This window comes from Artemia sp. Qi Xiang Cuo, chromosome 6 (assembly GCF_049724085.1).
Source record: "Artemia sp. Qi Xiang Cuo chromosome 6, ASM4972408v1, whole genome shotgun sequence".
Taxonomy (NCBI): Eukaryota; Metazoa; Arthropoda; class Branchiopoda; order Anostraca; family Artemiidae; genus Artemia; species Artemia sp. Qi Xiang Cuo.
In genome coordinates this window covers 23532635-23558776 of record NC_142799.1, presented here as the reverse complement: position 1 = coordinate 23558776, position 26142 = coordinate 23532635, and the positions used below count along the sequence as shown (strand labels likewise).

The 26142-nt window shown below is 36.1% G+C and overlaps 1 protein-coding gene across 3 annotated transcripts in view; it reads right to left on the bottom strand.

Annotated features, from left to right (window-relative positions):
- Nucleotides 1-206: 206 nt before the first annotated feature.
- Nucleotides 207-26142, bottom strand: part of LOC148951004 (serine/threonine-protein kinase 32A) — a 368633-nt gene continuing 342697 nt past the window's right edge. For all 3 annotated transcript variants that reach the window (XM_089090551.1, XM_089090550.1, XM_089090549.1), the window contains 2 exons: nucleotides 13009-13149; nucleotides 207-1454 (listed from right to left, as the gene is read on the bottom strand). In XM_089090551.1, coding sequence (XP_088946677.1) covers nucleotides 1275-1454; nucleotides 13009-13149 — 321 coding nt within the window. In that variant the 3' untranslated portion in view covers nucleotides 207-1274. The remainder of the gene's footprint in view (nucleotides 1455-13008; nucleotides 13150-26142) is intronic.

The following is a 26142-nucleotide window of genomic DNA, read 5'->3' as shown; positions in this document are numbered from 1 at the left end:
AATCTAAGTTGATTTGAAGTTTTAATGACTCAATTCAGTCATGCAGATTGCGCCTGAAGTCAACACTAATATTGAGTTACAGTACCACTAATTCAGTTACCTTCTTAATGAAACCTTTAATTAATAATAATGAAGTTAAACAGAAATCTGAATTAGATTTTAATAAAGAAATGAAACGTGCATTACATACAAACAAGATATAAAAATGTAAGTTATAAAGCAAAATTAAAAGTTTATATTCATAGCAAAATCTTGTTCATACAATTTCGTGGATAATAAAAACATTTAGTACAAAATTAATGACAAATCTATGTTGAAATGTGAAAGAACCAAAGAAAGAGAAAACTACATATATGCATGTTTTAAAAATATCTATTTCTTATAATCATTAATTAAAAATAGTACACACTGTAAGATGATATGACTAATTCCAAATCAGTGAAATTTTACTACCAATGTATTAAATCAAAGAAAATCAGGGAAAACACGCTCTCTGACTTTTAGAACATACAATCAGTTTTAATTTATTTCAAAACCATGGTAAAGGGTTAATATATAAAGTTATTACAGACTGGATAACAGTTACATATTCAAATAACGGTGGGGGTTAAAGGATTTCTTCTTTGATGGTGCCATTGATGACGGTGTCTAAGTTTTTTAGCTTTTCTTAGGTTTCTTAGCGTGTATGGCTGACAAAGCTTGTACATCACCTCAGAGGTATAAAAGAGTACATCTCAAATGAAAAGTGTTCAAGTTGGTAACCCCGTTCCTTGGGTTAATTACACTTCTGACAAAGTTACCAACTACTGACATTCAGAGGGAATAAAAATTAACATACAAAAAAGTGATTTTCATTCTTACGTTTCCCATCTGAGGTAAAAAACAGTGTATTTTACAGGAAAAGTGTGCAAGTTGGCAACCCTGCTGGTCCACATTCTTCTTAATCCTATAGCAAGATTTCAAGCCCCATTTAGAGAATGTTGGACGATTGTGAGGGAAGAGGGTAACTATATAAAGATCCTTTTGAAAATCAACCGCAAAAACCCTTTCTCTCCACCCCTCAGGCGTGTGCCCAGTCCCAGTCAGGAGGTACTTCTAGAGCTTCTCTGAGATGTGCAAAAATTGTTTAATTAAAATTTTAAATCTGATTAGAACATACATGAAAGTAAAATCATTACATTACAAGATTTCGCAAGGAAGTTTGTCACTTTGGTCAACTTCACTCGAGTCTCACCTTTTGACGCTAGATCAAGATTTTTTTACCTAGTTTCACCTTACTCTTGCAACTCTGATCGTTTGTCCTCAAGATTATTTTTGTTTTCTAATTGAGCAAGAGATCCTTCGATCCTAGCTTTAACTTCTGAAGACGATACTCGATGTTTCTCGGATATTCTTGTTACTTTAAGTCGGTTAAGTGGCACTTTTTCAGGATTAGGATCGCTCTTCGCCATCGCCTAGAAATGCAGAGAGTCCTTTAAGATTTCCTGTTTTTTCCTGAATAAATAAAAAAAGGAAAAATAAGATAATACTCAATGTTTCAGGAAGCTTTGTGTTACTTTAAGATGATTAACTGAAACTTTTCCAGGATAAGGCCCATCTTGACCATCGTCTTGAAAGTTAAAGAGTTCTTAGCGATTTTTCTCCTTTTATTATTATTTTTTTTTACTGAGTAGATAAGATAAAGAAAAACAGACTGTGCTTGATATCTCTGGAAAATTTGTTCAACGTTTAAAATGGCCAAGTGGCACTTTTTCAGGATTCAAGCCGCTCTTGTTAATGACCTTTTATTTATTATTATTATTTTTTTTAGGATGTTTTGACACAAAAATCTGATGATTTTAAAATAAATGATGTTTTAAGTTAAGCGAAAATAATGATCGTGCCTTTGCGTGGTTGCGAGGCAAGTGACAGCCCAACTCTTATTTGTGGTAATTTTAGTCCTTTTGAAATTTGGATTGATTATCTACTTTACTTTCTGTTTTGGTTTGGTTTTATCTGTTTATTTATAATAACATCTCTTTGTTTTCCTTTGGCTCATGAACACAGCCCTTGTGTTTCAGGAGTCGTTCTTAAAGAAATGGGGCAAAATTCAAACTTTAACGTAATGAGCGAGGTGTTGAGTTGGGGGGGGGGCACCCTTCATATACATATTAATTCCTGTTTTATTTAAATTTTTAGTACTGCTCCTTACTTTCAGTTGAAAAAAACTTGTTTTTTCTATTTAATTTTTGATAGTTTTTTAAATAATGCCTGGAAATAATGCTGCGTCTCCACGGAGAAATCCCCCACCCCAAGGAAATATCATCTAGACAATTCGATTCCGGGGAAAATATTCCCCGGACAATTATCCTTAACCTCTCCAAGCGTAAAATTGAGACGGTAAAGAGAAAACATGACTTTTAAAAAGAATTTTGTATAGGAATCATGGCAAATTGTCCAACTGTAAAATTTCCCCTGGAAATTTCCCCTTGGAAACTTCCCTCCCTATGGCAAAACCCCACAGGTTTTTCATTTCCGTTTTTTAGCTTCTGTTCGAATGAGCTCTCTCCCAATATTCTTGAACCTCTGTGTCGATACCATAACCCCTAAAAAAGAAAAAAAAAAAAAATCACGCATCTGTGATCTTTGTTCTGGCAAAAACTAGAAAATTCCATATTCTTGCATATAGGAGGTTGAAACCTCTGCAATAAAGTTCTCCGATATGCTTAATCTGATGGTGTGATTTACATTAAGATTCTTTGACTTTTAAGGTGTATTTTCCCTCTTTTTCGAAAACAATGCAAATTTTCTCAGGCTCATAGCTTTTGATGGGTACTACTAAACTTAATGAAATTTATATATTTGGAATAAGCATAATCTACCACTTTCTGTGATGTATCTATTGGTATCAAAATTCTGTTTCTTAGAGTTTCGGTTATTATTGAGTTGCGTCGCTCCTTACTTACAGTTCGTTACCACGAACTGTTTGACAATATTTTAACTCGTTTTAAGTTTTCACATCGCTCTTTTTTGTATTCGTGTATTTTTTAGGTCTTGTAAGAAAAAAATAATTTGGATACCCGATGTCTGGAAGGTAATGTTACTCCGGACAAACATTATGTTATATTTATCCTTTTCCTAATTTATCTGTGAATATGCCACCGAATTTACCATATTAGGTTGACTGATCCCTTCTGATGCCAGTGTCTCTTGACATTCTTGGAAATTTTAAGCTTCTTCGAAAAACAAATATTAAATGAAGATTGTTTCGTAAGTCAGATAATCCTGCCATTAAAAAAAAAAAAAAAGAAAAGTAAGCTACTAACATTGGTGAGAGGCTCGCTTTTTTAGAAGTAGGATTTTTCGCTTCTATTTTTACTTCTGGTAATTTTATTTTATCTGGTTGTTATTTTTTTTTATTCTTCGCGTTGTTTCCTTTTTAGGTTATTTGTTCTTCCAATTTTGGCCTTTATTAGTTTTTCTGCTTGCTTATCACGTTATTTGTTTTTTATCTTAATTGTTTTGTTCAAAAAATGTGAACGCGTTTCCTTCTAACTTTAACATATAGCAGTAACGAAGCGAGATGGTTCTCCTCCCAAAATGTCCTTTCCTTTCGTCCAGTACTTTCGCTGGCCTTGTAATAAAAAATATTCTCTTTTTCTTTTGTTTCGTTTTTTATTCTTTGATATTAAAAGGAGATTTCACTTTCACATTTTTTTTTCCTTGTCCCGAGGTACAAGTAAAAAGAACAAAAATTGAAAAAAAGAAGGAGAAAAACTGTACAAAAGTAGACTAATGTAAAGAAAGGCAGCAAAAATCCAAGAATCTAAACCCTTTGCTCTGTTCTACCCCTGTTTGCTGTATACGAGCCTGATCAATTGCTTAGGGGCGGAAGACCTAGCCGCTTGTTGTAGATTCAAACTAAAACGATGATCAGAAGTAAATCATGTTATCCAAAGTTTCTTTTTCTATTCCTTAAACGCATTCAAACATGTCTGCATTTATCAGATAACTAGTTATCCAAATAAGTTCAAAACAAGTATAGTCACTTGGTGTGTGACTTAATCGCTCAAAATAGCTAGCACAATGGTGCAGAATCTCGTAAAAGGTTAAAAATTAGGGATTGGTCAATATGAAGGGGTGTTGCCGATAGTGAAAGCTGCGGAAATGCCAACAAAAAACTTTCAAGAAAATTTTGAATTTATAAAGTGAAGGAACACCATCTAGATAAGCAATTTCATAATTACAAATAAGTAGCATATTTGCTTTGGTTGGGAAAGCAGTTTAGAAAAAGACATAATGAAATACCAGTGCCACTAAAATGTTTAACTATTATTTACTTAAAAAAAAATGGCAACGCTTTATTAACCTTATTGCAGCACCATCTTATAGTAACATTTCTAGATAAAGTCAAAATAACGCACGATTACAGCGCCAACTAACCCGTTCGTATTTTGTCGGGTGTTTGCTGTTCTGCGTTCAAGCGTTGAATTTGGGATTTATCAATCATAGTAACGATTCAAGATATTTTTTTTTAATTATAAAAGGAAACTTGGAACTAAATTTTTCCTACCTGTAATAAGATTAATCTGGATAAAGACACAAAGACGAAACATTAGTTGGAAAATCCGTGTCCAGGATTTTTCTTTCGGGAGAATTTTTCTTTTTCGGTGGGTGAGGTTACAAAGAAACTTTAAAAACGCATCAAAAATTGGTTTATATGTATTTTTGTTACGTTTTCACAAGCCGAACCAATTTTTTTGTGAAGGGGGGTGTCGAAACCCAGTCACCACCCTCCCCTGGGTACGGCCTTGTTTGTATGCAATAGCTTGAATAGACAATGTTGGTGTAAGTAAAGAATGGATCAGTGCTGTTGATCAAAACAATCTCTTGTCATTCCAATTATCTGCTTCTACAATATAAGTGCATCAATGAAATCAAGGCCATATCATTCATAAATATCATTCGCATGTTATTCCTAATAATATTTTTTTCATCGACAGGTGTGACTATATAGTGGATAGGGCATAATATGTCCTCCTATTTACAATAATAAGTAAAATAAGCGATCTTGATCCTGAATTTGGCCGTTTTTATGATTAACATCTAGATAAGTCATGAAACTGATGTCCTAGCCCTGTGAACGCAGGGGAAGTCTCATGGCATATACTAGCAATATATTTGTTTCACAGCAGAATAATATATAACGAACAATAGCGAAAAGTTCTTCCAAAAATGATACAACATCAAAGCGCGCTAGTTCGGGACGGTTCCTAAACCGTCAAAGCAATAGGTCCCATAAGTTTGTTGTGCTGCGCTAAACATTTGTCATTGCGCGTGCGTGAGGTCGGAGTCATGAAGAGTGGTTTAGGCTAACGTGTTTCAAAAATCTTTAATGTATAGCATAGAACTTTTCGCTACTGTTCAATATATATATTTCTGCTGTGGTTTGTTGCCTGAATGCTTATAACATCTTCCGACATATTTTTAGGTTTTGTATTTGAGTCAACAGAGTCAGCTCCGTAGACTGAGTTAAGAAATAGGACCACAGAATACGCCACTAGATTTGGTACTAGCTAAGATCTACTCTAGTACAAAAAAGAATATTTTTCGTGAAGTAATGACAAGTGCTAGAACTTGATAAAATACATCTTCATTGAGCTAATTAAGGAAAATTGCTTAGGTTTAGATTGACAAACTCTTTACAATTTGCTAGGTACCCTTTCATCTACAGATTACAAGGCTATTTCCAAGAGTGGCTTAAATAATCAAGTTTTCCTTAGATGGTTAATAGCCAACTTGATTAGGAACTAATCAATTATAATTAAGGGAAAAATTGTGCAAGAAACATTCAGATTGCATGAGCATCATTTTTCTCTTTGTTGGGAGCTGTTTATGTGGGCTTATTTTACCGATATTCAATGAAAAACATGTGATAGGGGAAGGGGATAAACTGATGTAATTCATAACTTTAGCAAGCATAAGGAAGAAAAGAATCAGCTAGAGAGATTACAAGACAGTCCTACTCTAAATTAGTTTATTTACTCTAAATTAGTTTAAATTAGTTAAATTAGTTTATATGTATTGTACAGAGAGCCCAGTGGCTTCGCCGCCGGGCCCCGGCACTCGGCACGTGGCATGCTTCTATATGTGGATTCTCATTGTCGCTTGTCTTCTGACCGCAGAAAATTTGAGACAATTTGCTGTCTTTTCATATTTCAGTCTTTTCAAAGATATTTGATTATTAAAGCATGTCCGATTGTTAACAAAAATATTGGATAGACATGAAAGTTATGGTTTTTATTTTGGTGGTCTTTGGATTGTTGTAATCTCATATTAACATACAAACACATATTTTTGCAAATACCAGCCGTTAGGCCCCAGCGGTTGGCACGCGGCAGGCTTCTATATATGGACTCTATTCTAATTGTCACTTGTCTTTTAACCATGAACAATTTGGTGTCTTTTCATACTAGTCTTTTCAAAGATATTTGATTATTAAAGCAAGTGACGATATCTACTAAGCTTCAAACTTTTGATTTTCTTTTTTAAGGTTTTTGAATTGTTGGAATCCCTTGTTAAAATATATATCAATATTTTTCCAATTACCAGTTTTTTGCTCTTTACGGAATTTAATATCTTTTTTTACTGAGGTCTGTTCAAAGATATCCGGTTATTTAGGCACATCCGAGTTTTAACTGAGGTCTGTGCTAAGATTTTGACTTTTTTTTTTCTTTTATAAAATTTTTTTATTATTGCAATCCCTCGTCCAGATCGAAAATCATCATTTGTAACAATTCCAATTTTTTTTTGTGGGCCTTCCTACTGAAATTATATAGCCGATTGCGTTCAAAAGGGTTTTCTTTTTTAAGGTTTTTGAATTGCTGTAATCCCTTGTTAAAATACATATAAATATTTTGACAATTACCAGTTTTGCTCTTTACGCAATTTAATGTCATTTCATACTGCAGTTTTTTTCAAAAATATTTGATTATTGAAGCTAGTCAGATTTCTAACAACGATATGAACTAAGTTCCAAAATTTTGGCTTTCTTTTTTAAGGTTTATGAATTGTTGTAATTTCTTGTCAAAATAGAGAATCATCATTTGTAATAATTGCAAATTATCGTTTTTGGGGTCTTCGTACTGAGATTATATAACTTGTTACGTTCAAACTGTAAGCTTAGTCACGTTGCGAATTGATTTTATCTAACAAAAAAAAAACCAAGTAATTTTAAAACTTTCAGGTATTTTTCTAGTATGAATTGAAACATTAAAATTATTGCTCATGCACTACAAATATTTTTGCTGTTTACATAATAAATTTAGCGATTCTGAACTGAACTTTTTCAACTTTTTTTCATGTCTTAAAAAACATTGCTTATACTTATAAGAAAAGAAATTCGGTAATGATGTTTTTCTAACAACGATTTCTACTAAGCTTCAAACTTTTGGTTTTCTTTTTTAAGGTTTTTAAATTGTTGGAATCTCTTGCCAAAATATATACAAATATTTTTGTAATTATCAGGTTTTTTTTGCTCTGTAAGCAATTTAGTGTAAATTTTTCCACACATGAAAATCTTCAATTTTTTCACATAACTGTGACCAGGGTGACAATGTCATTGCAATACTGAAATGACGGTAAATACCCCCCCCCCGCGAAAAAGAAGGCTTTCCAAATTTGAGAATTTTATTTGAGTTTTTTTTTTATTTCCGCTGGGGGAAGGAGTTTAGTGACAGAATATATGGGAAATATATAATTTGGGCTATATATTTGCATATAAGGGGGGGGGTTTAAAGTATCTGAATAGTTGGAAGTCAGAAAACAATTCTTACTTCATAATATGCAGAATAATTGTACCTACCTTACACCCCCTCCCATAATCTACAAATATATAGGCCAAATTTTTTTCTGAAGTAACGAAAAAACCAGTTTGTTCTCGAGTTTTTCACATCATCATCTTGAGTCAGTGGCATATAACACAGAACTATTGGATTTTTTCATGGAGAGAGAACTTTAACGTAAAGAACGAGGTCTTGAGGAGGAGGCAATCCCTTTCATATACATAATAATTTCTGTTCGTTTTAAGGTTTGATGTTGCTCCTCACTTTCAGTTGAAAAACTTTTTTTTCTTAAATTTAATTATTTACAGATAGTATTTGTTAATGGGAAACATACGTTTTTTAAAGAAAAATAAACAGCCTCATTAAACCAAAAATGAGCAGACATAAAGTCAAATAATCTTCAAAGTAAAAACTATGGAGTATAATAGAAAAAAATTAAAGAGATATAAAATATTTTTTATTTGAAAAAGACTAGCCCTGTCAATAAAAAAATGAACGGAAATAAACATAAAAACGTTTTCCACAAAACAAGTTTGTCACAGAATAGTAAACAGCCTTGTAAAGGCAAAAAAGAGTATAAATAAGTTCAAATTGTTTTTCATTTGTGATAGATCCGCACATCAAAGTCAATAAATAAATTAACCCCGAAACGAGCAGATAACATAACGAATAACCGAATCGAACTCAGAATGATAACAATTAATAGGAGTAGGCCTGACACCTTCCGCACTTCCCTAAGACCAGAACATAATTTGCTGTTTACTGAAAACAAAATACATCTTAAATGTTTTCACTTTTTGACTTTAACAAATAAAGAAGCATTAAGACTATAAGTAATAGATATCAGAATATCTATATGAAACTGACAATACACGGTTTATTTATTTTTTTTTTTAAAGTTAAGTGCAAATCATTTTCTGGTCTGAAGAATACATGTGTGTGGTCAGCCTTTTAATTTTTGCTCGTTTTGAGTTTGAGTAGGCTATCTATTGTATTTCTGTTAGTTTGGGGTTTCATTTATTTGTTCATGGTGATTTGTGGTAGTTTTACACTTGGAAGATTAGAAAAACAAACTCGTAGCATTTGCCAAAGCTTTTGTCCGTAAAAACTTAAACAATTTAGAATTTGTTGGTTCCCAAAGCCAACTATCCTTTCAAAGGATAGCCAAACCTTCTTAAACTTTTTGGTGCCATATGTTTTAGTTTAATTTTGACAATTGTTCGCCTATATTTTTCTTCTTCATTTTTCTTTTTTAATTTGGCACCCGCTACTGCCAAAAATTGCAAAAGTTCATATGGAAGTCTTTTCAACACAAATGGATTTTTTTTTCTAAGTTTTTAAGATACTTCTGGTGTGTAAATTCCTCTTTTTCCCGTTCCTTAGCACTTTTCAACGATACTAAAAAAACAAACAAATAAAAGTTTTAAATTTAGAAATATTATTTTTCACAAGGGTGGGGGGGGGGTGGGGGTGGATATTTTCCGCGAGGGTATTTTCTAAGAAGGGATTATTTTATGCGGGGTTTACTTTCTGGGGGGGAGGGTACTTTTCGTGAGGGGGACATTTTCCGGGTGGGAAGGATTTTCCGCGTTGGGGTATTTCCCAGGGCTTAAACACCCCCATTAACTATATTCATTTGGGTTATTTAACTGTTTTCATGGCCGTATATTTGGCTTTAAAATACACTTAATTATCTATCTATCTAATATGCAGAATAATTGTACCAAACTCATTTTGCATGCAGACCCGCTATACTTTACCCCTCCCTCCCTCTAATGTGCAAATCTGTAGCCCAAATTTATTTCTAAAGTAACGAAGAAACTAAAAAAACGGTGTGTTCTCGAATTCTACACAGCGTAAACTTAGAGTGAGTGGCGCATAATACACAAGTACCAAAATTCCTTCCCCCTACGGAAATTAAAAAAATTAAACTAAAATAAAATTCTCAAATTTGGAAAGCCTTATTTTTCACGGGTTATTTTCCGCGGGTGGGTATTTTCCGGGGGGTATTTTCTGGGGGGGGGGGGGGGTAATCGCCAGGGGGGGGGGGTAAACGCCTAGAACCAATGTCAGCATGTCAATTATGGAACACCGGAAGGCCTCAAGTTATAAGCTAAGTTCACTGAAAATAGTTCGTATTTTAGGTAATTATATTCAGTTTGAAAATAGCACGTTGAATTGCTTTACAAGTTTAAAAATTTTAAATATTTATCAGTTACGGGATTACCAGTTAGCAATTTTTTTTTATCAATGTTTGAATAAGTGTTCACCGGAGGTATTTTGGCAAATTTTTAAAGCTAACTCATATTATCACTGTTGTGAGACTAGAAATGCGAATGACCTTGCATCGGAGCTCCGGAATACTCAACGTGCTGCGTTTCTGCTTCGTTTTGCGGGACCGGGGTCGTGGAATTCCCTCCCGGATGCTATTAGACAAGTTGATAATGTAAGCCAGCTCAAGAGTAGATTGAAGCGTTACCTTTTGGGTTATAATCTCAATAATTAGATTTTTGAATTTGATTAATGTTTGATATGAAAATTGTTTGGACAGATAATGGTCGCATTTTCGCGAAATTACCCAGCCAAAGCGCATGGAGTCGGCTCTATAGCCTAGATGATACTTATTGATTTTGTCATAGTTGATTTAGTTAGATGTATCTCATTTTTTTTTTATTTTTTTTTTTTTTTTTTTTTTGTTTTTTTTTTGAGTGGATGTTTTAAGGATGATATGTGATATTTCTCACTTGCGATTTCTAGAGTGTAATCCTTTTAGAGTAGGAGATGTTCTTTATGTTGATTTAGTTCAAGTGCTGATTTTTCCCCGTAAAGAGATAGTTATTATGTGGATGTAGAGCTTTATAATAATTAAATAAAAAAAACAAGTTTTTTAAACTGAAAGTAAGAAGCGACATTAAAACTTAAAACGAACAGAAATTATTTCGTATATGAAAGGGGCTGCCCCCTCCTCAACGCCTCGCTCTTTACGCTAAAGTTTTTTATTGTTTTAAAAAATAAACTTAGAGACAAAGTCAAACCTTAGCGTAAAGAGCGAGGCGTTGAGGAGGGGACAGCCCCTTTCATATACGGAATAATTTCTGTTCGTTTTAAGTTTTAATGTCGCTCCTTACTTTCAGTTTAAAAAACTTGTTTTTTTTATTTAATTTCTGATCGTTTTTTAGTTAATGCAGCTTTTATTTTGGCTCGCCGTCATTGAATAAGTAAACAAAATTTGCATAAAAATTTTACTTTTCTTTTGCTAAATGGCTGTCTCTAAATTTGGTTCTGACGTAATTTACAAATCAACTTACGTAACGAACTTCTATATTCGTATTTTTTTCTTCTGGCGAAAAACAGAAGGTTGCATATTTTTGCAGATATGAGCATGAAACCTATGTTATAGGGTTTTCTGATATGCTGAATCTAACAGTGTGATTTTCATTAAAATTTGTCCCCTTTTAGGGGATGTTTCCCCCCTCTTTAAAAAAGCAGGTAAGTTTTCTCAGGCTCATAGGCTTTGATGAGTAATACTAAACTTAATAAAATTCATATATTTAGAATCAGCATTATAAGCCCATTCTTTTGATACCTTTATTGACATCAAAGTTCCGTTTTTAAAAGTTTGGCTTACTATTGAGCTGTATCGCTTGTTTTTTTTTATTTTTATTACGTATAGGTTATTACGTAAATGATGGTGTTCTCCCCTTAGTCAATACCACGCTCTTTACGTTAAAAGTTAAAAAAAATTTTAAGGCACACACCCCTGAATCACAAAGGCCTTTTAAATAGAATAGATAGCTCTTTTTAAAGCACAAAAAAAACTGTACCGTAAACACCGAGGTCTTGACTTGGGGGAGAACCCCCTCATATACGTAATGATTTCTGTTCATTTTAAGTTCTAATGTTGCTTCTTACTTTCAGTTGAAAAAACTAGTTTTTTTAAATTTAATTTCTGATCGCTTTTTAAATAATGCTTGGAAATCCGGCGCCCCCTTCATAGAAATGTCCCTTACCCCAAAGAAACATCCTCCACGGAAAGATTTTCCCGAGTAACCCCCTCCTCCAGCCCCCTCCCCCCACCAGAAAAAAATTCTTCCTGAAAATGTCTGTATACTTCCCAATAACCAATACAATATGTAAGCAATGGGCAAAGTTCATAACTTGCAGCCCTTCCCCTGGGAACTGTGGGGGATCAAGTCATGGTAAAAGACATATTTATTAGATTTTCGACTATGCTGAACCAAATGGTTATCTCAAAATTTTGATCAGGTGACTTTGGGAAAAAAATTAGCGTGGGAGGGGGCCTTGTGGCCCTCCAATATTTTTGGTCACTCAAAAAGGGCACTGGAACTTTTAGTTTTCGTTCGAATAAGCCCTCTTCCAATATTCTAGGACCATTGGGTCGATAGGTTAACCCCTGGGTAAAAGAAAAAAAACAAATGAACACGGATCCGTGATCTTTCTTCTGGCAAAAAATGCAAAATTCCACATTTTTGTAGATAGGAGCTTGAAACCTCTAAAGTAGGGTTCTCTAATACGCTTAATATGATGGTGTGATTTTCATTAAGATTCTATGAAATTTAGGGGGTCTTTCCCCCTTTTTTCGAAAATCAGCCAAATTTTGTCAGGCACGTAACTTTTGATAGGTAAGATTAAACTTGATGAAACTTATATATTTGAAATCAAAATTAAAAACTAATTTTTTTGATGTATCTATTGGTATCAAAATTCTATTTTTTAGAGTTTCGGTTACCATTGAGCCGGGTCGCTCCTTACTTACAGTTCGTTACCACGAACTGTTTGATGGATTTGCAGCCATCGTAAACAAACCTTCGGGTTTTTGTAGATGGCCGCTGTAAATTTGTATGTATTTTTTTTTATGCTAAATAAATTAATTTGAATTTGTAAAAAAAAAAAAAAAAAAAAAAACTGTCCTTAGTAACTTGTTGAAAAGATATATAATCACGCGCTTTACCAGTTTAAAAATTTGGCTAATTTTAACCCAAGAACCTCTGAGCCTTTCAGAAAAGTAGTGCAACTCTTATGTGCAACGAACTTACAGTTAAAGATAAACAACAAAGTCTAGCAACCTGAGATATCTCCGAAGAAAGCTCCATGGGGAAATAAAAGCAATATAATTGATGACTTTAGGATCTATTAAGAGACAAGAAGTAGTTAAATAGATTACGAGAAGTAATTCTGCCTCCCAAGCGTTTTCCTTAGCTTCTGTCGCAATCCGAGCAATCTCTTTCTCCCTGTTGTAAGTTGGGAATTCCTCGATAAAGCGTCCTTCGCGATTAGTTCTCTCTGGATCGGAGTCATTGTCGTCCTGGAAAAAAAAAATACTTTTATATGTTCATTTCTCTGGTTTCTTGGCTATAATCTTGATATAATTTTACGCTGGACATTACTCAATTAATAAAGCATGAATATTTATAAGCAGTGGGTTTACAAGTAAGTAAGAAACTAAAGGAAAACGCACCTGAACACAGATCTGATTTCAAGAAATATAGAGATGAGAGGAGAGAGAAAAAAATATCAAGCATAGGCACACCTTTTAATGCAAGCAAGTTTAGTTTATCTCGTTCCAATTTCTCATTAGGCGTGCGAGTGTTTTCTAACAATTTTAAGACAAATTAATTTAGTTCAAGATTTTTATATTTGCTAACTTTACTTAAAGCGACTAAATACCTTTTTGAATTTTTGTTGGTGTTTACCAGAGGCAACAATATAGCATTGCCTATAGTAAAAGTCATACGGCTCCGATGTTTTTTTCCCCTGAGGAACTTCAGATGGAAGAGGTCATCATATAAACTTCAGAGTGGGCGCATTCGATTGGAAATCGAAAGTACTAGTGCCCTCTTTAAGAGTCAAAAGTGATCGGAGGACAACTACCCCCCCCACGCCTTTTTTTCCCCAAATACATCCGATATACATAGCCATTCCAATATTGGGATAGCCATTTAGTAAAAGTTCAAAGATCATATAACAAAAACTCCGGGGTCGACACTAGCCCCAGGCCCTGGGGGTAGGTGTTTTAAGTTATGCCCTGGGGACATATATGGTTCTTATAGAAGGGATGCTCGTATAAACTTGAGAGAAGGCTCATTTGGCTGGAAATTGAAAGTTCTAGTTCACTTTATAAGAATCAAAAGAGATCAGAGGGCAACTAGCCCCCCCCCCCCCCAAGACCTTTTTTCCCAAACTCATCAGATAAAATTTTTGAGACAGTCATTTTGTTTAAAATAGTTCGGACAGACAGACAGACAGACAGACAAGACAGACAGACAAGGTTCAAACATCAGATAATAAAAACTCTGGGGTCGACAAAACCCCCGAGAGCCTGGGGCCGGCGTTGTAAGTTAGACCCTGGGGGCATATATGGTTCTTATAGAAGGGATGCTCGTATAAACTTCAGAGAGGGCTTCTTTGGTTGGAAATTGAAAGTTTTAGTTCAGTTTTTAAGAGTCAAATGAGATCAGACGGCAACTAGCCCCCCCTGCCCTTTTCCCCCAAACCCATCCAATAAAAATTTTGAGATAGTCATTTTTTTAAAAATAGTTGAAAAATCAGATGATAAAAACTACGGGGTCAACAAAACCTCCCAGGGCTCGGTGTCAGGTGTTGTAAGTTTTGCCGTGGGGCATATATGGTTCTTATAGAAGGGCAGCTCGTATAACCTTCAGAGAAGGCTCATTGGAATAAAAATTGAAAATTCTAGTTCACTTTTTAAGAGTCAAAAGAAATCAGAGGACACTCAGCCCCCCACGCCCTTTTTTTCCAAACCTATCTGATAAAAATTTTGAGATAGCCATTTTGTTAAAAATAGTTCAAACATCTGATAATAAGAACTCCAAGGTCGACAAAACCCCAGGGTCCGGGGGCAGGTGTTGTAAGTTATGCCTTGGAGGAATATACCGTTCTTATTGAATGAATGTTCGTATAAATTTCAGAGAGGGCTCATTTCATTGGAAATTGAAAGTTCTAGTTCACTTTTTAAGAGTCAAAATTGATCAGAGGGTAAATAGCCCCCCCTACGCCTTTTTTATTTTGAGATGGCCATTTTATTAAAAATACTTCAAACATCAGATAATAAAAACTGCGGTTTCAACAAAACTCCCCAGGAGCCGGGGGCAGGCATTTTAGGTTATGCCCTGGGGGCATATCTGGTTCTTATGGAAGGGATGCTCGTATAAGCTTCAGAGAGGGCTCGTTTGAGCCCTAAATAAAATCTCCAGGGCACATAATAAAATATCTGGGGTCAACATAGCCCCCCAGAGCGCAGGGGCGGGCGTTATAAGTCATGCCCTGGGGGTATATATGGTTGTTATAGAAGGAAAGCTCGTATAATCATTAGAGAGGGCTCATTTGATTTGAAATTGAAAGTTCACTTTTAAAGAGTCAAAAGAGACTGAAGGGCAACTACCCCCCTCTCATTTTCCCCAAAACCCATCCGATAAAAAGTTCGAGATGACCATTTTGTTAAAAATAGTTCAAAAATCCGATAGTAAAAACTCTGGAGTCGACACAAACACCCAGAGTGCGGGGGTAAGTGTTTTAAGTTATTCCCGGGGGCATATAAGGGTTTTACGTAAGGGGAGTTCGTATAAACTTCAGAGGGGACTCATTTGATTGGAAATTGAAAGTTCTAGTTACCTTTTTATGAATAAAAAGGGATTGGAGGGTATATACCCCCCCCCCCCACACACACACACACTGTTTTCCGCAAATGCATTTGATCAAATTGAGATTGCCAGTTTGTTTGAAGTAGTCCAACGTTCATTATAACAAAACTTCGGGGTCAACACAACTTTCCCCCTAGAGTCCGGGGGAAGGGTTGTAATTTATGCCCTGGAGGTATATAAAGCTCCTATGGAAGAAGTGGTCGTATAAACATCGGAGGGGACTCAAATGATCAGAAATTGAATATTCTAATTCATTTTTAAGAGTCAAAAGTGATCCGATTGTACTAGCCCTCCCCCCACCCCTCCGCCAACACTCTTTTACCCAAATGCGTCCGATTAAATTTTGGATATAGCTACATCATAGGTAGCGCAATAGCGCTGCCTAAGTAAAGAACGATGTTGGCACAATGTATTATTATTTTTTGGTTTCTTGGTCTTAGATCAGGGCACTTCGTATCGAAGGAGTTGTCGTATAATTTGAAAAGTTCTCATTCGATTGGAAATTGGAATGGCTCGTGCCCTTTTTAATAATCGAAAGTAATTGGAAGGAACTAACACCCCTTCCACCCCCACCATTTCCACAAACACATCCAATCAAATTTTTAGATAGTCATTTTGTTCATCGTTGTTGATTTCCTGATAGAAATTATGTTTTTGAGGAGGACACTCCCCCACAGCCATCAGGGCAAGTGTTGTAAGTTATGCCCTAGGGGCATATAAGGTTTTTATAGAAAGTGTTGTCGTAGAAACTTCAAAAAAGGCTTATTCGATTGGAAATTCAAAGGGCTAGGCTACTGCCCTTTTTAACAGTCAAAAGTGATTGGAGGGGAACTAACCCCCCTCTTACGCCCACCTTTTCCCCAAATACATCCAATCAAAACTTTTGAGATAGCCATTTTTTCAAAGTAGTTGAAAGTTCTGGAAATTAGGTCTTTGAGGATACGACCCTCCCTACAAAAGTTTAGAAATACCACTTTTTATTAAGATAAGTGACATGTCCTGGCAGGTGTATGCTTAAAAGGAAATTGAGAAATTACCACTTCCTAGCTATGTGCGTCAGTGGTGTAGTTGATGAATATATATATATATATATATATATATATATATATATATATATATATATATATATATATATATATATATATATATATATATATATATATATATATATATATATATATATATATATATATATATATATATATATATATATTAGTAAACCTTGTACTAGTGTATGTTAACTGAAAAAAAGTATTGTATTATAGCCAGCCTCTCTACAATCTACATTTAGTCCCTCGAATATACCCAGCTGGTACGACTCATTAGTCAGGTTACAGCCTAAGGCACGCTACCAAAATTTAATTACCTTAGGGCCATAGTTTATTTCCCCTATAAAGGGAGAAATAAAGGCAACAACAACAACTTCGCCCTAAAACCATCACTTTACCACAAAAAAATCAACAAGCACTAATATAAATGAATAAATTACAAGAAATTACTATAAAAGAATAAATGAAACCCAAAACGAAAAGATAATTAAATAAACAATCATAGCAAACAAACATACAATAGGTACTAATATAAATGAATAAATAAATCTTAAAACGAGTGAAACTTAAATTGAATATACAAATCCAGCTTGAAACGAACAATAATCACTACAAACAAGAGTTTTGGTTTTGCCTCCTTCTATCTTAGACTTTTACAGTGAGAGAAGGAGGCAAAACCCAAATTCTTGTTTTTAGAGATTCCTGTTTGTTTCAAGCTTAATTTGCATATTCAATTTAAGTTTCAGTCCTTTTAAGATTTATTTATTCATTTATATTAGTACCTATTGTATGTTTGCTTGTTATAATTGTTTATTTAATTTCTGTTGTATTTTGAGTTTCATTTATTCTTCAATAGTAATTTCTTGTCGTTTCTAGTTTGAATTTTAACAGATATTTGTATCTGCTGATCTTAAGTTTAATATGGCCTTTACTTTTCTTTGAAAAACTTCTTTTTTTGAAAGTTTGTTTTTAATTAATAGCTGAAATTAGATGTATCGTGTATTTCTATTTCAGATTGGTTAATCATAGCTTAATCGTACCCAAATTAATGAATTATTGAATTGATTGGAAACTGAATGGCAATTAATGAAAACAAACAAAACTTTTGCTGTTTTCATTTACAATATTATTAAACACGTAGTTACAGTAAACAAAGCAAGGCAAATGATCGTTCGAAGGACATTTAATTGTAATGTAGAAGAGAGTCAAAAAGGTGAATACAAAAAATGAGGGTGGTGATATGCAGTTAAAAAGAACACCTTTTTAATGCCTTTTTAAATATGTTATAGCGAAAGAAATGTCTACTTAAAACTTTTACAAGTTTAAGTAACCGTCGACCATTCTCTATCAACGGCAACTGTATCGCGTTGCCTATTTTAAAGGCCATACGGCTCCAATGTTTCACTATTATTTTTTTTCCAGAGGCACTTCATATGGAAACCGGAAGTTCTAGTGCCCTTTTCAAGAGTCAAAAGTGATCGGAGGCCATCTAGTCCCCTCTCCCTCCCTCCACGCTCGTTTTTGCCCAAATGCATCAGATGAAAATTCTAAGATAGTCATTTTGTTAATAAAGTAATTTTGGTAATACTTCAAAAGTCAGATAACAAAACTCTGGTGTCAACACACCCCCCCAGGGTCCGGAGGCAGGCTTTGTAAGTTATACTCTGGGGCATATATGGTTCTTATGGAAGGGATGCTCGTGCAAACTTCAGAGAGGGCTCATTTGATTTGAAATGTAAACTTTTAGTTCTCTTTTTAAGACTCAAAAGAGATCGGAAGGCAATTACCCCCCCCCCCTCCCCCCGACTTCTTCCCCCAAAAGTATCATATAAAGCTTTGACATAGTCATTCTGTCAAAAATAGTTCAAAGGTCAGATAATCGTAACTCAGGTGTCGGCACAACATGCTTTATTACTTATACCCTGGGGGAATATATGGTTCTTATGGAAGGAATACTCGTATAACTTCAGAGAGGGCTTATTCGATTGGAAGTTGAAAGTTCTAGTTTAATTTTCAAGAGTCAAAAGAGATCAGAGGGCAATAGCCCCACCCACGCCATAAGGCTTCGATGTTTTATTATTTATTATTTTTCCAGAGGCACTTCGTATGGAACGGGTGGTCGTATAAGCTTCGAAGGGCGGGTCATTTAATTGGAAATCGGAATTTCTAGTGCACTTTTTAAGAGTCAAAAGTGATCGAAGGGCAACTAGCCTCCCCCCCCCGTGTTTTTCCCAAATACATCCGATACAAAATTTGATATAGCCATTTTGTAAAAATAGTTCAAAATAAGATAAAAGAAACTCCACGATCGACAAAACCCCCCAGGGCCTGGGGGAAGGTGTATTAAGTTATGTCCTAGGAGCATATATGGTTCTTATGAAGGGGGTGACCGCATAAACTTCAGAGGGGGCTCATTCGATTGGAAGCTAAAACTTCACTTTTTAAGAGTTAAAAAAGATCGGAGGGAAAATAGCTCCCCCCCTGCCTTTTTTCCCCAAACGCACTTAATAAAATTTTGAGATAGCCAGAGCCCTGGCGAAAATGTTCTAAGTTATGCCCCGGGGTCATAAAAGTTATTCTGTAAGGGTGGGTCATTTGATTGAAAGTTCTAATTATCTTTTTATGAGTCAAAAGTGATCGGAGGGCATCAATCCCCCCACACACACACTCTCATTTCTCAAAATGCTTTTGATCAAAATTTGAGATGGCCAATTTCTTTGAAATAGTCTAACGATCAGATAACAAAACTTCAGGATAAACGTAACCCCCCGAGCCCGGGGGAAGGGTTGTAACTTATGCCCTGGGGTATATAGAGTTTTTTTTTTGGAAAAAGTGGTCGTATAAACTTCGGGGGGGGGGGAACTCAAATGATTAGAAATTGAAAGTTATGTTTTGTTTGTAAGAGTCAAATGTGATACGATGGCAACTAGTCCCCCTCCTTTCCCCAAATACGTCATCTTTTTTCCCCAAATAGGTCCGATCGATTTTTTTTATATAGCCGTTTTGTTAAAAATAGACCAAATATCATACGGCAAAAACTCCAGGGATAACGCATCCCCCCGGAACTCGGGGGCAAGTGTTGTAAATAATTATGCCCCAGGGACATATAAGGTGCTTATGGAAGGGATGGTCGGATAAACTTCGGAGGGGGCTTATTCGATTGTAAATCAGAATTCTAGTGCCTTTATTAAGAATAAAAAGTGATCTGAGGGCAGCAAGCCCCCTCACCCCCAGAGCGCTTTTTTCCTGAAAGCATATGATAAAAATTTTGATATAGCCATTTTGTTCAAAATACTTTAAAGATCAAATAGCGAAACTTCCAGGGTCTACACAACCCCCCAGAGTTCGGGGGCTATTATTGTAAATTATTCCCTGGGGCTATATAAAGTTTATGGAAGGGGTGGTCGTATAAACTTCAGAGATGACTTATTTGAATGAAAATTGAAAGTTCTAGTTACCTTTTAAGAATCATCATCAGTGAATGGAGGACACCCCCCACACACTCTTTTCCTAAAATGTGCCTGATAAATTTTTTTAGATTGCCATTGATAGTTCAAAAGGCAGATAACAAAAACTCTGGGGTTGACAAAGCCACCCAGAGTCCTTGGGCAAGTGTTTTAAGTTATGCCCCGGGGACATACAAGTTTTTATGTAAGAGGTGGTCATATAAACTTCAGAAGTGGGTCATTAGTAGAGATGGGGGTACCACTCGTGTCAGGGCTCCTTTTATGGTCATAGAATACTGACAGGGCTCCAAATAAGGGCATAGCCTCCCTAGGGAGAAAGATTGCGTAATCGGTCAATGACCTCTTTTTCCAAGGTCGATTTATTTGATGTTTCTATGCGTAATAACTCCGGGGCGAAGGTTGCACAAGCGCATTGAATTCTAACGGGAACAATGTTATTGATCTAGGACTCGAAGGGGAAGTGAATTTCCGGGAACTTGATTGTGTAATCGATCGTGAATGTCATGGTGTCCAGAAATAGTATTTGTTATTGTTGCTCTCAGCAAATGTTATGACTTTCCCGGAAACAGTTAGATCACGTGTTTCCTTCTCAGCCAATCAGCGAGTCGGATACATCCTCCTTCTCAGCCAATCAGAGGGCTTGTTACATATGATTTTCTCCGTTGCATAACAATTCGCCCTTGAGATTTCGTATATAACGGACATGCAATGTGATTAAATTATCAGAAAGTATTGTGACACAATGGATAGAACACATGAAATTATTGATGAACTTGAAGCCTTGGCAACTTCAATTTACCATGTAAGTTCTGTTTTCATTATTTTTATTTTCAAAATAAAATTGTTTTCCGTGGTTACCCTCTACTATATTCGAGTAAACCCCCCCCCCACATACAATACAAACATCACTTTACAATCTTTATACTCACTAGGAAAACATAAAATATATTCTTTTACCCTCAAAACCTAACCCCATCCCCCATTGTCTTACAACCCCAAATTCTCGCAAAAAGAAATACCATTTTGATAAATTCCTTCCTTCTATATTTCCAGCTAAAGCGATCACTGACTTCTGTCAATTTTTAATGAAAATATCGCTCTGGTTTTGACATAATGCTCCAGCGCGAGGCCTATAATTAGCTCTGACCCTTTTTCCTATGTGTTTACGAGCGCGGCAGCCAAAGTCAAAAGGAACTGTTTCTCCGTCAAAATTAAATACATAAAATATTTTCTTTTACCCTCAAAACCTAAACCCCCCCCCACCATTGTTTTACAATCAAATTCTCACAAAAAGAAATACCATTTCGTTAAATTACTTCCTTCTATATTTCCAGCTAAATCCCCCCCCCACCATTGTTTTACAATCAAATTCACGCAAAAAGAAATACCATTTCGTTAAATTCCTTCCTTCTATATTTCCAGCTAAAGCGATCACTGACTTCTGTCAATTTTTAATGAAAATATTGCTCTGGTTTTGACATAATGCTCCAGCGCGAGGCCTAAAATTAGCTGTCACCCTTTTTAAAGCACTTCCTGTAGAAGGTTTCTCAGATCAAAATGGGATGTTTTTCTCCTATCAAATTAAAACGGTTTCATGCAGACAATTGCAATTTATTAAGCGCAGGCATATACAATCTCTTTTTGGAGAACCGGTGAAATCTCGTTATTTTCAAATTAAGATCTAACAATATATTTAGGACATTGGCGAAAGGGGGAGGGGGCCATGCCTCAATTCTATCGCCATCATTTTAAAATGAAAACAAACTGTTTCTTCGCATGAGAAGTAAGAGGGGTGATTCGTTGTGTAGATATGTATACCCTTTGACAAGAAAACTAATGTGTAAATATATGCGTTGCGTCTATAGGCATGTTTTTAATTTTTTTCAGGCTTTCTTTCGATAAAGTTTCTTTTATATTCCCGGGAGGGGAGCGTGAATCCAGGATTTTTTGTTGGGGAGGGGATTAGCACTTTTAATAGTGACAAAATAGAAAAGATAATTGTTTCTTACCTTAAGTGCTTCTTCGTCATTTAGTGATTTTAGCTATAACATTTGAATAAAAGGTAGTAAGATATGGCTTTCGCTTGAATAAAACACATGATTAACTCAATGAGAGGGTAGAATTAGGGTGGGTTAATTTTCCTAAATTTAGGGGGAGAGAATATGGTTTTTTTGCTTTACTAAAATGCAATGCTTTGTCTAAACAAAATTGTAGTTAATAACTTTCTTTCTGTAAAAAGGGGCAAATTATTTTGAAACTGATTTTTTCTCTTCTTTTTAAGGCAAACTATGAAGAATGCGTGCCCCCTCCTTCCAAGAAAGCCAGAGATGGTGATGCATCCCCATCAGTGCCAGCCCCAATGCAGCCTGGCAGAAAGTTAAAGAGAGAGTGGGCGGCTTCTTATAATATGGTGAACCCTGCCGAACCTATGCAAGATCATAACATTGCTAGCCCAGTCGCGCAAGAACATAGCGCCGCCACCCCGTCCGCCCTCCAACACGCACTACCTGGTCCTTCGGGTGCCCAAGTCCAGAGGGATTATGCAAATGTAAGCATTTTCTCCTACCTTTCTATTTCTTCCAATTTTTAGTCCTTTTCAATCCCAATATAAACTTATCTCTGTGAGATATTAACCTCATATTACATATCTAAATGTAATTTTTTGCAGAGAAACCACTCTTTTCTAATCTTTACTATCTCTTCGATATCTCATAAGCGAATATTTTTAGCTAATTTCTATTAATAATCACCCTTTGAAACTCAAAATGCTTTTTTTTCTAATCTTTGCTATTTTCTATGCATTCACCCCTATCTCTTCGCTGCTACCTCATAAGCGAATATTTTTCATGGGTAATTTCTAGTCAATTAATGCTCACCATTTGAAACTCAAAATCCCCTATTTTTCACAATTGAATATCACAAAGTTTCAAGAGAAGGAACTGAGTGAGATTATTCACATTTATCTATTTGTCACATATGGATCCCGTAATTTACGCAAGGATATTTTAAAATAGCCTTCAATCTTACAAACCCTTGCCAATATTTTAGTGATGGGGAAACATTGTTGACGATATACTGAGTTAACGGTTTACAGCATTTAATTGTACTGTTTTCTCGTCTGAAGTTCAGGCTTGGAAATCGGAACACTAGCGCGGTGGTCTACAATAATTGTGAGCTAATGAAGAGTTCACCGAACCTGTATGGAATTAGAAATATTTCAACTTTTTTGGGACATTATGTAAATAACCGGGGGCCGCGGAGCCGGTGGGTCCGGGAAGTGCTGTGGGGGCAAGGTTAGGGAAGCGCCAGGGGATGCACCATGGGGCAGGGACGGGCCACAGGGTGGCGCCACTAGTCAGGGAAGTGCCGGGGGCGGCGCCACGGGGCAGGAAAGTGACACAGGGATGCACCCCGAGTCAGGGGAGGAGTGGGGGGAAGCGCCCAGGGGCAGGGAAGTGCCACCGAGATCCACCACGTGACAGGGGAGCGTTGGGGGATGTACCACGGGTTAGGTAAGTGCCAAAGGGATGCGCCCCGAGTCAGGGGCGCGTGGGGGGATGCGCCGCGGGTCAGGGAAGCGATGTGGCTCCGAAAAGCGTCGAAAAAAAAAATTTTTTAACACTGAAAATAAACAATCAAATTGTCGCCTTCCATGTAAAGTGGCATTTTAGATTGTATTCATCTTATATTAAGTTGGATTTTCTTTCAGTTGAAAGAACCAAATGTTATTAAGCAATAATAATCCATATTTTAAAAACAGTAGGGCTGATTTGAACACTGAAAATAAGCAATTTTTTCCTTTATAGTTTGCATTGGTCCCCTACTCTCCGTCCAGTGAAGAAGAGGAAGAACCAATTCTAACACCGCCACTGGAGTTTCAAGACAATTCACTATGGGACGATAGCATGAAGTACCTTTTAATATTGATGAGTTTTTTGATGATTTTTTAACTATTTTATATAGTAGCACAGTTGAACTGGGGTACTTGAGTCAAAACAAATTTAAATTTTTATATTATTTTACCCGGGAATTAACAGGGAACCCTCAAACCTCCGAAACCCAAACGACTCCACTTCGAACAACTGAAGTGGAGCATTCGCCAGATATTATTGAACAACTGGGGGGAGGGGGTAATAGAGCCGCGGGAGAGTAGGGTACAACTCTCCCAGACTTTCAGTTAACAAATAGAATTTTAAATAATATAGTTGTTTACACTGTGACGTTTGGTGATCCCTTTAATTCGCTAATGGTGGGAAAATTTGTTTTTGACCCTGTAGAAATTGTGCATGCATATGTAGACAAAATTCGTGCACTTCTGGAGAATCAAATTCAATTGTGGGGGAGGGAGTCAATTAAGGTTTCTATTGTTTTAAAAGTTTTTTATTTGAATGAGTGAAAAAGTGAAGTTTACTATCATTTTATACATTCCGAGATGCGTTTGGTTTATTCGAATTTAGAAAATTTTGGGGGTGTTTTCATGGATTGGGTAGATCAAATTATAACGAATGTCGAGAACTTTAACAAAAATAGGAGTGGGTCTCTAGTTCTATTTGTTGAAAATTGAAGCGTAAATATTTGTAAATTTAGTAAAGATTTTATTTGAAGAGTGGGGCATAGGGACATGTGTCCAGTTTTGAGTTAAAATCAAGATCTATTGTGATGTCAAGGTGTCCAGCAGATCCGTTTTGAAACAGGTCAAATGTGTGTCAGGTATGCTTTTCTCATATCGGCATTCCAGCCTCTAGCTCGGGACGTTACCAAGACGAATTTAGACATTTGGGCTGTACATGGGAAGGAAGGGTCCGATTTCCCAGTTGTAGATTTTTCTTGCTTAGAGAGAAAATACCCAGTAACGCTTCGATTCATTGATATGTTTGAAAAGACCAATGCTCATTCGAATATCGGTGTTACTGTGGTACAATACGAAACAGAATTTGAAGATGTGGCTCGGTCTAAAAAGAAGGGGGTGGTTTTTACAAGCCGGGGCCTGTCAGTTGAGTTGGTTAAACACTGGGTTTGGTTGCTTTACACGCCGCCTAGTCAACCGAATGCAATCGGTCATTTTAATCCGATCACTGACATTAGTAGAGTTTGGGGGGGTGGTAGGGATCTAGGGGTACGTTTCTACTGTCCAACTTGTCTGTCGCAAGTCCGTAGTGATATAAAACTACGGAGTCACATGAGGCATTGTAGCCAACTTGGATACCAGACAGTGGAAACGGTTTCGGGGGATAGGTCCATTTTACGATTTCAAAATTTCCAAAAAACCCTTCTCCAGTGCAACAAAATATCTTTAGACTGTGAAGATAAGTTGGTAGAGCTGAATGACCCCCAATTTCCAAATCGAGTCAAAGAACATCAGCCTATTGCAGTGTCCTACACCCACGCGCAAAGAGACAGTTCTAACATCATGCAGTTGTCAGAAATAGTTGAAAACATATGACGAGGGCCCTGAGTGAATGGTCAAGGCACTGAATAAATTGATTTACACGGCTAATGGTGCTATTTCTCGTTTGAGAAATACGCATTATTTAATGGTGCTGTCTGCAGAGGATCTTCTCGCGATTAAAATTCAAACAATTTGTGGGGTTTGTCCGGGAGAGTTTGTAGTGGTGGATACGGGTACTCACGGGACAAGAGGGGGGCGGGGGAACGTCAGATACCATAATCATATGGGGCAGGACATATCGTCGTGGGGTAGTAATTTTAGGGGGGTTGCGCATCAATCGTGTAATTTAAATGTTAGCCAGCAGTTTTTTATCCCTGTTTTTATTCATAATTCCAATTATGATTTAAAATTTATTTTACCGGCACTGGCACGTATGCATAGGGAGGGAGGGGGAGTAGATTGTCCATTGGTAAATAGTTCATTTACCAACAAGATAATTCCCAAATCAGCTGAGAAGTTATTGCTTCTCGAACTGAAATGGCAGGTAGTGGATAATGGGCGTATGTGCTGGAATAACATTAGGTTTTTAGATTCCTTTAATTTTTTCCCAAGGCATTGAGTCAGTTGATTCAAGTGCAAAAAAGCGACAATTTTGATAGCTTTCCCTTGCTTAAACAGCACTTTCCAGACAGTGAAATGTATGACTTGTTGACCTGCAAAGGTGTATACGCA